The following is a 14,600-nucleotide window of genomic DNA, read 5'->3' on the forward strand; positions in this document are numbered from 1 at the left end:
TGCAGTTGCCTGAAATCCTTGCAACTGTCAATGAGGAACGTATTATTATCACCATCCCCGATGTACAGATGAGGAAAGGAAGCCCAGAGAGGTGCAGCCACCTACACCAGGTCACCCAGCAAGTAAGCCCAGGTTTGCCATGACGGTAGGACTCCCCTCCAAGACTAGGACTGAGCTGCCTGGAGACGCACTGAAGCGCACTGTGCCTTGCTTGTCTGTTCTTAGACCGGTCCCTGGCTGTCCTTCTGGACACACTCTGCTTTTCTTCTCTGGTTCATTCACCCATAGGCCCCAGGCCTGGTGAGTCCCTTCAGTGGGCTCTAGGAAGGAAGGTTTCCAAAGATGCAAGGCTCTGCCACCCACCTGCTCAACAAGGGTGCAATGCCTTCTCTCAGGCCACTGGGAGCCTGGTGGCTCAGATGGTAAAGAATCTACCCGCAATGCAGGAAACCCAGGTTCAATCCCTGTGTTGGGAAGATCCCCTGAAGAAGGGGATGGCTATCCACTCCAGTATTCTTTCCTGGAAAATTCCATGGACAGAGGAGCCTGTCCCTGGGATCGCAAAGAGTCGGACATAACAAACACTTCACAGCTGGATGGTTTGGGCTCTGATTTTCTAACTGTTCTGAGACACAAGGAGGCCAGTGATCCATACCCATCATTTCAGCCAACACACTCAGTGCTTCCTGCCTATCACGGCATTTAAATCCTCACACCATCCTATACGGTGGACATTAGTACTGCTTTTTTGTTTTTTAACAGAGGAAGAAATGAGGCCCAGAGTGGGTGAGCCACTTGCCCAGGGCCTCACAGCTGGAAACTGATACTGCCTGGGACCGAAAGCAACTAGCTTGGTTCCAGGAAGAAGAGAGGGAGTCAGCCCCAGCCAGGGAGGGCAGGAAGAAAGAGCCACCCCTAATTGGGCTCCTCTAACTGGCTTTCAAGTGTGGAGGAGGTTAAGAGGGAGCCAGCGTGTCTGGGGCCCCTGCCAGGGGCTTCCATAAGCCCTCGAGTGCCCGTCAAACCGGAGGTGTGGTTTCTCCCCACCATCCCTAGGGTGGTTTCTCTGTTGTCTCTCCTCTCTTCATCCATCCAGCCCAGGTCCAAAGTCCTCCCTCTGCTCTTCTGCCCACTGCGTGAGGAAGTGAGAGGAACGTCTGGAATCGGTGGGGGTCTGGGCCCCAGGTCTCCAAGTGGGCCGACCTCTGCCACGACAGCTCTGGTGCGCCCTGCATCTGGGGCACCCCGCATGGTTTTATGCACAAAGTCCCGTGCTGGTGCCTTGTGCGTGTTCTCGGCGCCCAACAACCTCATGTAGGCAGGTAGGTAGCATTAGAACCCACGCTTGACCCAGGGGGAAATGAAGCCCAGAGAAACGACCCTTCCACCAGATCACACAGTAAAAATCAGCGGCAGAGGAAGATCCGAAGGCAGCCCGGTGGGGCTTCCCCGCTGGCTCAGTGGTAAGGAGTCCGCCTGTCAACGCAGGAGACTCGGGTTCCCGTGGGATCTGATCCCACATACCGCAGAGCAACCAAGCCCGTGTACCAGAACCATGGAGCCTGTGCTCTAGAGCCCGGGAAGCGCAACTAATGAGCCCATGTGCCCCAACTACTGAATCCTGAGCGCCCTAGAGCCCCTGCTCTGCAACAAGAGAAGCCGCCACAATGAGAAGCCCTCGCACCACAACTAGAGAAAAGCCTGCATGCAGCAACGAAGACCCAGCACAGTCAAAAATAAATAAATAAATAAAATTATATATATATATATATTTTAAAGTCAGGCCTGTGCATTCGATTCCAGAGTCTATGTCCTCAACGGTGATAGCTAGTTTCCCCGCCTTGACTGCAAGTAAAGGACAGGTCCAGAGGTAGCTGAGAAGTCACTGGGGGGTGAGGGGAAACTGAGGCAGGGAGCCAGGAAGGTCATATGGGGTGGCCGGGAGGCAGGTGGTGTTGCAGCCCCACAGAGAATTTGGTTAATAGTTAATTAGGTGGAGGAGGCTTCAGAAGGGGGTGGGGGTGGGCCCACGAGGGGGTGCCAGAGAGAGGGGGCTCCAAGGGAGCGGAGGGTTGGGAAGACAGCACAGAGGGAGGGGAGGGGCGCCAGGCAGAGCTCAGGTCTCAGGGACAGGGGGACTCACCCTCCTTCTCCGCCATGTCACGGCCTCTAGTTAATGATTCCCCGGCTGACCTCCGGGGCCGGGGCGGGACCTGTGGGGAGATGAACGAGGGGGAGGCAGGGCCTGGGGGAGCCCAGCCCAGCCCCTGTGCCCCCAGTCCCAGGCGCCCATCCAGGGAGGCTGAGGGACTGGGCCCCGGCCAGCGCACGCCGTGATCACGGACACAGACTGGGCTGGGTTCAAGGATGGGGTCAGTGTGTGACCAGCAGCTAGAGGGATGATGGGATTTATAGCGCCAGGGGACCCTGGGCCTGGGCCGGGGTGGAGAGGGGACTGAGGGGTCTGAATTCCCAGGTCTGAGGGAGGAGAGCTGGAGGCCTCAACTCCCGGGTCCTGGAGAGAGAGAGGTTTGGGGACCAGGCTTGCTTCTTATGAGGGAGGGGCGGCACAGGGGCCTGTACCCCTGGGTTGGAGGGAGGAGGAGACCGGGACTCGATCTTGGAGTCTGAAGAAGCGGGGGCTAGAACTCTGAGGTCCTTGGAGAGAAGTCCGACTGGCCCCTCTCGGGGTCCCTGGGAGCACCTCTGTTGGGAAGTGGGCATTAGGGTGGGTAGGGGTGAGGGGACCCATGTCCTGGGGACGGGAACCTGAGGACCCTGGTCCTTACCCTGGGGTCCGGCAGGTGGGGGCAGAGCTGAGAGATGGTGCCGGTTTAGGGTCAGTCTCCAGGCCTGGGCAGGAGCATGGTGGCCCCGCAGCGGCGGGCCCCCGGAGGCAGCGGCAGCGGCAGCGCGAGGGGCCTGCTAGGCCTGGCTGCCTCACCTGAGGAGGAGGGGGCGGGGGAAGGGGCGGGGAGAGGCCGGGCCAAGGGATTGGCAGCGCGGGAGGCCACCTGGCTGGTGGGACAGGGTTTGCCAGGGGCTGGACCGGGGCACCCAGCAACCTGCCTCCAGCCTGGACGGGCCCCAGGTGTGCCGGTACAAGGGTATGTGGAGCTGGGACAGACCTGGCTTGAGGGCCCGGAGTCTGGGGAGACAGGCCAGGCTCAGGGTGCTGACAGGGCCCCAAGGAAGGAGGTATAAAGTGGAGAGACACAGACGGAGGGCGCCAGCTGCCCCAAGGCCGCCCTGCCCCTGCGTCTCCTCTGCCTCATGCCCAGCCCCCTGCCCACCGCTGCCCCTGCCATTTCCTGCACTGTTGTCCAGCTCCTGAACAAGACGTTCCAGTTCCAGGCTGGGCCTCAGCCCAGCCTTGGCCCCAGACCCCTCCTGCACCCCAACTCCTGCCCCAGCCTCTGCCCCTTCCTGTGTCCCCAGTCCTGACACCGGCCGCCACCTCTATTCACCCTCCCCCAGACCCCCTCCCCCCAGCTGCTTTCCTACAAGTCACGGGGGCTGGTTTGCTTTGGCAGCCTCTCTGCCGCCTGCAGCGATGACCTCTGGAGCTGGGAAGTCCTAGACAAGGGGGATGGGGACTTGGCCCGGAAAAGGCAGCACAGAGTGCTGAGGCCCAGGCCAAGCGGCCGGAAGTGTCCACAGGCAGATACGCACTGTCCCGCCAGCAGCCCAGGAGTCATCAACGTCAGACCCCAGGGCTGGATAAACACCCGGACACACAGGGTCACTACCTATGGACAGTCGCCACCCAGACTCAGTCAGGCCACAGCTGCTCACCCCAGACAGGCTGCCCCTACACCATCAGACCCAGCTGCTGGCCCCACGCACCCCTGCACTCAGAGCCACGGCCTCACCCGGGGGACAGGCCGGGGCAGGGTCCGCACTGCCCAGCCCTCCTCCTCCATTCAGAGCCCTCCTTCTCCTTCCCTAATCACCCCCCACCTCCACTACCAGTCTACTTCCTCCGCTCCAGTCTGGCTCCCTCGAAACTCCTGGTCCCCGCTGAGCTAATGCCTCCCTGAACCCCAACACTAATTAAGTATCAAGTGGCTGCAGCCGCTGAGACTTCAGGCAGATGCCGAGCCTGAGATGCGGCCCCTGTCTGTCCTTCCCCATCCTTTTCCCGGAATGTGTGCACAGAGGCCCTGTCACCTGCCCAGGAGGGCGGGTCCCCGAAACACCCGGGGGCTCTCTCGGATTTGGAGGGGGTGTAGAAGGTGACTGGGCTCACAGGAGAGACTGTGAATCAAGTCCAGGAATCTTTATTTCATGAACAAAACTACTTGTGTAAAGAGAGACGAGGCTGAATGGGCCCCTTTCTAAGTGGCCACAATCCAAGGCTGGTGAGAGAGGGTGGGTTGGGCTGGGGTGAGAGTGCGTCGCAGGGAGAGGAAACCCCAGGTCCAGCCAGAGGAAGCAGGAGGGGAAATGGCACCAGGGGTCAGAGGGGAGTTGGGGGGGGTGTCCAGGAACCCCCTGCCCCGAACCGTCCCAGCCATCACAAGCCCCACTGGGCGGGGAGGGGGCAGGGAGGCGCTGGGCCCCTGTTAGTGCATGTCCGAAGCGGCCAGTGTGTGCAAATCAGCAAGAAGGAGGGGTGCGGAGCCGCTGCCCCCACTTCACCGCCCCCCCAAAACAGGCAGCAGAAGCAGGGGTAGGGGCAGCGGCAGTATTGCTTTAGCCATCATGCATGGCGCGGTGGGTGATGGGGCAGGAGGAAGAAGGCTGGATTAGGGGTGTGAGCCGAGCCCCCTGCCCCCTCCCACCCTGGAGGCTCTGTTGGCAGGACTCTGAGGCTTGTGGCAGCCCAGGAATGGCCAACCCCCATCGGGGGCAGGCCTCGCCTGGATGTTCCCCCGTTAGGGCTGGCTCTTCCTTGAGGTGGAGCCCAGGGCCTGAAAGGGGAGAGACAGGGCATGACGAACCTAACAGCTAGCTGGCACCTCCCAGGCCCCCCAGCCCCCTGCCCGCCTGGCTGCCCACCTTACCGGGGCTATTCGGCCACCTGGACACCCGTACAGTTCTCTTTGCTTTCTGAGGTGATGGCCAAGTATTCCGAGCTGTGGGGGCAAAAGCCAGGCATATAGTGACCCCATCGTCAGTCTGGCCCACTCCCCCCATGGAGACTGATGAGGGTTGAGGTCTCTGTTCCCAGGGGCACAGGGGTCAGACAGAAGAGGAGGCTGCAGGCTGGATCCTAGGGATCCAAGAGGAGCCCAGGCTGGAGGTCTGGATTCCTGAATGTGAGGGAGGAGGGGTTCTGGGGCCTTAGACTCTGGGGTCCTGGGGGGAAAGGGGTTGGGGGCCTGGAGTCGGAGTCTGAGGCAGCAGCGAGTGAGGGGGCTCAGACTCCTGGGTCCTGGTGGATAAAAAGGGCTAGGGCCTGGAGTTGTGTGTCTCTAGGGCAGAGGATGCCAGGCCTGAGCCCTGGATCCTGACAGAAGTGGGGGCTAAGAGTCTGAGCAGGGAGGGGTGGGGACCCAACCGCAGCCTCATCCCATCTCTGGCACCAAACGGTCCCCCCTGGGGAGGACTGGCAAATGGTGCCTGGGTCACTTCGCCACCCGCCTCCCCACTCAGCCCATGCTCCCCTCAGGGAAACACTAGGCGTCCTGGGCTGTTCCTCCCTTCCTCAGGACCCCACTCACGCATTCTCTTGTGCGGCAGCCTCCGTGGCAGCGGCGATCTTCTTGTAGCAGTACACCATCTCTGCCACAAGCCAGATGGTCAACACCACGATGAGTACGTACATCATTATCTCGGACACGATGGACGCCATGTCTCTGTTGGCTGCACGGGCCAGGCAGGGTCAGGTGGCAGTCTCAGTGTGTCCTGAGCTTGCTGTGCAAGCCTGGGCAAGTGGCTTGACCTCCCCGGGCCTTGTCTGCAAATGAGGCCATGCTCTCTCCCTCTAGAGTCATCATTGTTACTGCAGTTCTTAATAATTGGCCTTGGAAGGGCTTTGGGATCGCCCTGAACCTGCCTCCTTGTGTAACTTGAGGGTGCCTCCATGTCATACAGGTGGTTGTAGGTGCCCCAGAGCTGTAGCTCTGCAATAAGAAGGCTCAGGTTCAAATCCTGGCTCTGCCACTTGCCAGCTGTGTGACCTTGGGCAAGTGACTCACCCTCTCTGGGTCTCAATTTCCCCACCTGTAAAAACTTGATAATCATAGTATCTCCTTCATGGGAGTGTTGTGAGAATTAAATAAGCCTTTAAAACCCTTAGAATAGTGCTTGATATATAGAGAGCACTTGATACATGTTTACTATTATTAATATCATCACTGTTATTATTGGGGTGATACAGCACAGTAGTTAATAGCAGGGCTCTGGGGCCAGACTGTCAGGGTCCAAACCTTATCTCTGCCTCTGCTGTGTGACCACAGGCAAATGACTCCACCTCTCTGGGCCTCTATTCCCCTGCCATAAAATAAGAATGATAATAACACATGCCTTCTCACAGGGCTGCTGGGAAGAGGAAATGAGTTAACATCTGTAACATGCGTGGATGTGCCCACAGTCAGCACTGCCTAAGCGCTGGCTATTCGCTGACGTTTTCCGGAAACCCTCTCTCCTTTCCACAGCCCTGGCTCTTGCCAATGTCAGCTTCTTTTCATTGAGCCTAAATTTAAACTGTAAAAGGAGCATGTTCAGCTGGGGTACCAGAACGGGAGCCCACTGTGGCGTCTGTGGCATTTCGCAGGTGTCCACCCTGCATCCCCAGCCCCTCCTTCTGGATGGCCGGGACCTCATTTTCCCCGCTGTTCCCACGAGGTCTTCCTCCCCTAGGTGTGTGCTCAGTTGCTTAGTCATGTCCAACTCTTTGCAACCCCATGAACTATAGCTCACCAGCCTTCTCCGTCCATGGGATTTTCCAGACAAGAACGCTGGAGCGGGTTGCCATTTCCTCCTCCCCTGGGAGTGGGTGCTTCCTGCTTCTCTACCCGAGGCAGATGGTACCAAGGCTTTCTGGGCCACAGGGAGGCGGGTGCAGGGCCCGATGCTTCTTCCCTGCTTCCCGGCAGGAGGAGCTGGGGACAGGACTCCACACCTCACCCGTTTGTTTGTTCGCTTGTTCTTTCACTCCAGAGATACCCTGAATGTGTCTCCTGCAGTGAAAGCATGCTCTCGCCCGGGCTCTGTCCTGAGTTCTTTATCTGAGCATCTCCCTGACTCTGAAACAACCCCAAGGATACAGAGAGTCCAGGCTTCCCATGTCAGCTGACCTCCAGAAGCACAGAGTTGAATACATGTTGGATAAAGCTCAGTGGTAAAGAATCCGCCTGCCAGTGCAGGAGACACAAGAGATGTGGGTTCGATCCCTGGGTTGGGAAGATGCCCTGGAATAGGAAATGGCAACCCACTCTAGTATTCTTGCCTGGGAAGTTCCATGGACAGAAGAGCCTGGTGCCGGGCTACAGTCCATGGGGTCACAAAGGGTCGGACACGAGTGAACACACACACAAGCAAGCACTCAGTCATCAGAATTCTCCCCCCTGCTCCTGGAACTCACCAACAAAATGGATTTAAGTAAACTGGGTATCCTGCTCTCCCAATGAGATTAGGATGGTGACAGGTACGGCTCTTTAGGCCATCTACAGGATAAGTTTACTGAGGACTTCCGTGGTGGCTCAGACGGTAAAGAATCTGCCTGCAATGCAGGAGACTTGGGCTCGATCCCTGGGTTGGAAGATCCCCTGTGAATGGCTACCCACTCCAGTATTCATGTCTGAAGAATTTCACGAACAGAGGGGCCTGGAGGGCTACAGTCCATGGTGTTGCAAAGTCAGACACGACTGAGCAACTTTCACTTCACTTCACTTCAGAGAGGAGGAAGTGCCAGGCAAGGATGCACAGCCAGGACTGCTCTCAGGGCCAGGAGTCAACTCCAAGTGGAACCGACTGCAGGGTCCGAGCTCTTATCTACTCTTAAAAGCTCCCGCAGCCAACGAGAGACTTGGAAATGGCCGTGGTATGTCCAGCGCAGTCTCCATCAACCCACAGACATCTCAGGAGGTGGGGCTGTCGCTCCCCCCACCCCCCACCCCCACTTCACAGATGAGAAACTGAGACAGAGCAGTCAGACCCAGGAGCAGAGGTAGTTTCTCTGAGGGGCATTTGATTTCTTCAAAATCCCGGAATCTTCCGAGAGCTTCACCTGCCTGCCCCCGGGGCAGATCTGAAGCCCCAGCCTGCACGACTACGGGCCGGATGTCTCGGCAGCCTCAGTCGCCGCTGCACCTCCACACCTCTTCCCTCTTACTGGGTGTGTCCAGACAGAATAAGCCCTCCTGTCCCCAGATGCCAGCCCTACCCCTGGTGGGGGACCCCCAGATGCTTCCTACCATCTTCTGCACCCCTCCCAGCTCAGTGAAGGCCTCATCTCCAGCAACCACTGCTCCCCACTTGGGACTCAGTTCATTACTGAGGGGTCATGACCAGGAGGCAATACCGACTGATAGGGAATGTTGAAATGGCAGTAAGACAGCGGTTTATGATAAAGAAGACAACAATGGCTACTGACGCTAACAATACAATAATACCATGGGGAATGAAACGCCATAGAGTGACACATAATGTTAAAAATATTACAAAATGAGCACGGATGCTGAATACATACCAAATAAAAATGTTTTAAATACTATGATATGACTGATAATATTTTAGAACACTATAGCATGGTGGCTAAGGATTAAAAAAATGATAATATGATGGATAATATTAAAAATACTCTGGGATGATGGATTATAATAAAAAAATACTGTTGTTATGTTTGGTGTTTAGTAATGTGAAAACACTATAGCATATAGTATAACATAACATACTGTATCACAGTGGGTAAGCAGTACTATAACATGGTAGATTAAAAAACACTTAGGTATAGTGGATGGTGCAAAAAATACAGGCTCTGGGAAGATAACAGAAATCGTCCTATATCACATAAATATAAGTCCACGTGTGCTAAGTCACTTCAGTCATGTCCAACTCTGTGACCCTATGGGCTGTAGTCCACCAGGCTCTCTGTCCATGGGATATCCCAGACAAGAATACTGGAGAGTGTTGTTATTCCCTTCTCCAGGGGATCTTCCTGACCCAGGGATGGAACCCAAGTCTCTTATGTCTTCTGCATTGGCAAGCGGGTTTTTTACTACTAGCGCCACCTGGCAAGCCCAACCAAATATAAGTCCTGCATTACATAAATATAAGCCTCCCACATATACTGGGAAGCAGTATAATGTGGTACATAACGTTAAAAAAAAAAAAAGAGAGAGGCTCTTCTGGGACCCGGGCATGCCTAAGCCTAGACTCCACCATGCTAGGGAAGACAGCATCATGAACAAAGGCTGAGCCACAAGATGGAAAGAACCCAAAGGGTATCCAGGAAACTTCCTAGTCTCTAACCCTTCGTCTGAGCACAGATTTGGGAGACAGGACTGACCCAGACTTTGTTAAGCCACAGTATTTGGGGGTGTCTTTTTCACAACTCCTCCACCATCACCCAGCTCACCAGGGCAGGGCTCCGTCATCGACATGTGTGGGTGGCCACCCACCCAGCATCGTGACCTACACCAAACAGTCGCTCAGACATGTCTCCTGAATTGAATTCTGCTAAATCACTTTGCTAATACACGTAAAAATGCTAATTACCAACAGGAACCCACAGGCTCTGGCTGACAGCAGAGTATAGTGAATCATGCCAAGAATAAAAACAACAATCACACAAGTTTGGCTGGGTTCAAATCCAGATCGCAGCTCTGTGACCTTGGCCTTGTAATCTTACCTCCCTGAGCCTCGGTTTCCCCATCTGCAAAATGGGGATAAGAAGAGCCTCTACACCAGAAGGCGGGTTGTTTTTTCGTTGCTAAGTCATGTCCGACTCTTTGCGACCCTGTGGACTGTGGCCTGCCAGGCTCCTCTGTCTGTGGGATTTCCCAGGCAAGAATACTGGAGTGGGTTGCCATTTCCTTCTCCAGGGGTCTTCCTGACCCAGGGATCGAACCTGCATCTCCTGCACTGGCAGGCAGATTCTTTACCGTCTGAGCCACCAGATGGTGGGTGGGAGGATTCAGTGAGGGACTTCATACAGGATGATGAGGCCAGCCCCCGTCTTGGGGAAGGGGGACACCAACGCACGTGGCCCGTGATGGTGCGCATGTGCTGATGGCCCCTCGGGACTCACCTGCCATGCTCTTTGGAAGCCCAAGGTCTGGGATATCTCCCTGACTCTCTAGGCCAATGGCCCCTGGGGCCCTGGAAAATTCCAATTTACACTGAATCAGAAGATGGTTCAGGGAAGGAGTCCAAAGCAGTCGAAGCCAAAATGATAAAAAATGGTTCAAAACACATCTTAGATCTTTGCTGCTCAGCGTGGCCCCAGACCTGCAGCCTTGGCCTCATCTGAGACAGAATCCTGGGCCCAACACAGATCTGTTGAGTCAAGATCCAAACAACAGCACGACCGCATATGGTAGATTTTGAGGAGCCCCGCCATAGGTGACACCGCTGATTTCCTGCCCCAGGTGACACAGGGGGGCAGAACTGAGGCTGTTGATAATCAGAAGCACCACAACCATGGCCCCTGTGTGCCGAGGCCCCGCTGTGACAGACACCCCAGCCTCGGACACCCAGCATCTCACTCCATCCTCACCACCTCCCCACGACATCAGAATGGCTCCAACGACACACCGAGAGAGAGAGACATTATTATCACCCTGTCTCCTACAGGACGATACTCAGGCTCAGAGACAGGGAGGCACCCGCCGGGGCTCACAGCGCGGGAGGCAGAGCTCAGCTCTGCACTCAGCACTTCCGTGGGACAGGCCCGCCGTGACCTCTCCGTGGCTGAAGGGAAGCGGAGGCCAGAGCTGGAGTCCAGGCGGGAGGTGTTGCCTCCACCCCCCGCTGCCCAGGCGCTGAGCCAGGCCGTCCACCCCCCGCTCCCGCCATCTGTCCCTCCATCTGGCTGCCCGGGGGCCCGACTCACCTTTGTCCACCACCTCAAGGTGGATCTTCTTGACGACGCTGGTGTTGTGCTCGTAGCTGTCAAAGAAGAGCAGGCGGTACACGTGGCACTCGTAGTCGCCCGAGTGGTTGTAGGTGACGTTGGTGATGAAGATAGACAGGTCCTGCAGGTCCTTGGTGCCCCGGCTGCCGTTCCACACCACGCGGCCCTCAAAGCGTTCATCCTCTTCCAGTTGCAGCACCTCGTTCTCATAGCGCAGGATCTGGGGGCAGTGGGCATGGGGTCACCACCGGCCACCCCCGCCCCACCGAGACCTCTATTCTGCCCCTCGCCCTGACACACAGACACAAAAGGACCCATACTGTGCCCGAACCCTGACACACACACACACACCTCTGCATGCGTTCCTTGGCCATCCTCCAGAGCCCCTATTCAGCCTTCCCGGTCTTCATTCTCTACCATCTTGCCCACCCAGCCCCCAGACACACTCCCCAGGCAGGGCAAGAGATAGCGCAATTCTGGCTGCTGTAGACTCCAATTCTCTGGCAGGCCCTCAAAAAGTTTATGGAACCCCCTCCTATGCAATTCGAAACACACAGAGCAAAAAGGAGGTCAAAAAGTTCTGTTTCCTTCCACGATAACCATCTGCGGCATTTTTTGCTGGTACGAAATAATTCCGATGACGCATATTTTTTGACAACCGTGTGCCAGGTGCAGGAACTCAATTCTCACACCAACCTCAGAGCTGGAGACTACATGCCCCCCTCCCATCTTTACAGAGGAGGCAACGAAGGTTCAGAGAGGTTCAATGGCTTGCCCAAGGTCACCAGCCAGTCCTGGTGGAGCTGGCATGTGGATCCAGGTCATCAGAAATGGCACCTGAGTGCAAACAAACTCACAACCCCAACCGGAACACTGCTCCCAGCCACCAGCTCCCACACAGACGCCCACCCTCCACACCTGTGCCAGTAGCCCACTCACCTTGACAAACTCCTCTGTGCCCTTCTGGCGGAAAGTCCACTCGGTGAAGGTCTCGGCGGTGGTCTCACTGCGGCGCTTGCAGGAGATGCACAGGATTTTGAAGGTCATCCCGTACACGGCCTCGGTCTCCGAGTCCACCTCCACGCAGCCCCCGAAGGCTGAGGACACTGCAGGGACAGCGGGCTCAGGTTGAACCGGGGCACCCATCACCCTTGGCAATGACAGGCTCACTGTCTGACAGCTCTCAGGCCCCTTGGAAGCCATCTGGTTCCCCTTGATTACGATCAGCAGTAGCCAGAACCAGGCTCGGAGTTTGGCCCTGCCACCAGCTACGTCGTGCCATTGCTGAGTCCCTCATCCTCTCTGATTCCCCCTGTGAATAGTGAGAGAAACGATTCTCTTTCTTCTGGAGGTGGCAGGGCAGGATCTTTAAGGTAGTTAAGGCTGTAGGGGACCTGATAGAGTGTGTGTGTGCTCAGTCGTGACCGACTCTTTGCAACCCCATGGACTGTAGCCCACCAGGCTCCTCTGTCCACGGAATTCTCCAGGCAAGAATACTGGAGTGGGTAGCCATGCCCTCCTCCAGGGGCTCTTCCTGACCCAGGGATCAAACCTGGGTCTCCTGCATTGCAGGCGGATTCTTGACTGTCTGAGCCACTAGGGAAGCCCATGGTACACTGGACGCCCCCAATCAACAGGGCTGTTACTGTGGTCAGTAACTTAGAGTCTGTGCTACCCAGGTACCCCTTTCTCAGGAGGCCACTTTTCTAAGGTACTGCAGTGTCTAGGTGGTGGGACCAGAATTCCAGTGGTTAGAAATTCAAGGTGGCAGTGTCAGTTCTACCAACATTGATTGCTCTCTAAGACCAACCAGCTCCAGACAAATGGGTTGGGAGAAGCCAAGGCCTCAGAGAAGGAGGTGGGCACGGGATCCAGGGCAGAGAAACACTCCAGCCCTGCTCCCCAGTCACGTAAGTTACCGGCATCCACCCCCTCCTATCGTCTCCTGCCTCAGTTCCCTCTGCTCCCAGGCTCCTCACTTCCTGAAGCCAATCCCACCCTCCTCAGCTTCTCAAAACTCTCTGAGCTCTTTCCCGCCACAGGGCCTTCGCATCCCCAGCAGATTCCAGTCCCTTTGAGTCCCTCATCCTCATTCTTACCTCCTCCTTCCTGCTCACTACCTCGAGCTGTCTTTCCAGCTCCCAGGCTTTTCCTTCCCCCCCATTCTTTCCTCTATTAATCTTGAGGTTTTCTGCCCTCCTCCTCTGCTGTCTCTTTCCATCTCCCTGAGCGCCTCAGTCTTTGTCGGCCCCTCTTTATCTCCCTCAGGGATCTCTCCGAAGGCCCCACTTTGTGTCTTTACCTCAGGCTCAGACACCCTCTCCTGGCCTCTCCATCTCGCCCTGCACCTTTCCCTGTCCTTTTAAAACTCCACCTCTCCCTGTGTCTACCTGTGTCTCTATCTCTTCCTGCCTCGCTCAAGTTTTTCTCTCTGCACGGCTCAGATCCCTAACTCTCTGGCATACTCTGCACCCCTCTCTCTGTCTCCCCCCTCACTTTCCAGCTCCCCAGTCTCCCAGCGGAGCATCCCGGAGTACTTCTGTGCTTCTCGCCGCCGCTTCCCTTCCGTCTCTATCTCTCCCCGTCTCTCTCTCTCTCTCTCTCTCTCTCTCGGTCTCTCCGTCCCAATCTCCGGGCGCCGCCTCCCCCCCTCCCCCCTCCCGCGGCTGTAGGTGTCACATTGCAGCCTGCGGGGCTCTCCGGGAGCAGCTGACTCCGCGTTTCCTCGCCCCCGGCTGGGCGCCCGCAGCCGCCGAGTCGTGCCAGCCCGGCCCTAGCCCGCTCGCGCCCACCCGCACCTCCGCGCCCTCCCGAGCCCCGCTCCCCGCGCGCACAACTTCTGAAGCGGACTTAGCCGGGCCGGGGGATGGGGTGGGGACGGCCCTCGCCCGCGGCCCGGAGTCCCGAGCGCGAATCCCGCCGCCCGGCCAGTGTCCCGGCTGTGCCCCTGCCGCTCGCGCCCCCCGCGCACTCACCCAGTGCGGCGCAGACCACGAAGGCCAGCAGCGTCCCCATAGCTGCGCTGCGCACGCTGCGCCCCCCTCCCGGGCCGCCGGTATTAATAGCGGGGCGAGAGGCGGCGGGACCCGGCGGCGGTTAGAATGTCCCCGGGAGCGCGCGGGCGCAGCAGCTGCGGCTCTGGGACCGGCGGGGGGGGGGGCGCGGCCCCCCCGCTCCGGTTACCGCCGGGGGCCCAGCCCCGGGGACCGGTGTCCGGGCATCCCCGCCGCGCGGGCGGCGGCCGCTGCTCGGGCTGCTGCGTTGGCGCGCGCAGCCGGACACATCCGCCAGGTGCGCGGACCCCGGCCCCGCTCCGGCTCGGGCGCGCTAGGGCGCGGGCCGCGGTCTCCTGCGCACTGCAGCGGCGGCCGCGGCGGCGGCGGCAGCCACGGCAGGGAGGAGGGAGAGGGAGGGGGCGGGATGAATCACCGCGGGGGGAGGGCGCGGCTGCCCAGCCTTTGCCGCAGCGGCCCAGGAGGCGCCCGCCGCACCGGCCTCTACCGGTGGTGGCGCAGGGACCGCGGCTTCGGGCGTGGGGCGCGTGGTCTGGGCGTCGGACCCCTCCAGACTCCGGGGA

The 14,600-nt window shown here is 57.9% G+C and overlaps 2 protein-coding genes across 5 annotated transcripts in view; both read right to left on the bottom strand.

The window, feature by feature from the left end:
• HPN (hepsin) overlaps positions 1 to 3,622 on the bottom strand; it is a 20,604-nt gene extending 16,982 nt beyond the window's left edge. For both annotated transcript variants that reach the window (XM_081517011.1, XM_081517010.1), the window contains exons 1-2: positions 2,790 to 3,622; positions 2,144 to 2,213 (exon numbers count right to left, since the gene is read on the bottom strand). In XM_081517011.1, coding sequence (XP_081373137.1) covers positions 2,144 to 2,159 — 16 coding nt within the window. In that variant the 5' untranslated portion in view covers positions 2,160 to 2,213; positions 2,790 to 3,622. The remainder of the gene's footprint in view (positions 1 to 2,143; positions 2,214 to 2,789) is intronic.
• Positions 1 to 14,381, bottom strand: part of SCN1B (sodium voltage-gated channel beta subunit 1) — a 17,574-nt gene extending 3,193 nt beyond the window's left edge. The window contains exons 1-7 of one of the 3 annotated variants that reach the window (XR_014060993.1): positions 13,999 to 14,381; positions 11,963 to 12,129; positions 11,003 to 11,243; positions 5,667 to 5,808; positions 5,007 to 5,078; positions 4,785 to 4,913; positions 4,265 to 4,528 (exon numbers count right to left, since the gene is read on the bottom strand). Coding sequence is in view for 1 of the 3 variants with exons in the window: in XM_081517099.1 (XP_081373225.1) it covers positions 5,012 to 5,078; positions 5,667 to 5,808; positions 11,003 to 11,243; positions 11,963 to 12,129; positions 13,999 to 14,038 (657 nt within the window). In the remaining 2 variants the exon portion in view is untranslated. Of the gene's footprint in view, positions 1 to 4,264; positions 4,914 to 5,006; positions 5,079 to 5,666; positions 5,809 to 8,538; positions 11,244 to 11,962; positions 12,130 to 13,998 lie in introns of those variants that run through there. The other 2 variants (XM_081517099.1, XR_014060992.1) reach the window with 2 other exon arrangements.
• Between the last annotated feature and the right edge of the window lie 219 nt (positions 14,382 to 14,600).

Source organism: Giraffa tippelskirchi, chromosome 7 (genome assembly GCF_054371585.1).
Source record: "Giraffa tippelskirchi isolate mGirTip1 chromosome 7, T2T-mGirTip1v1.2.pri, whole genome shotgun sequence".
Classification (NCBI taxonomy): Eukaryota; Metazoa; Chordata; class Mammalia; order Artiodactyla; family Giraffidae; genus Giraffa; species Giraffa tippelskirchi.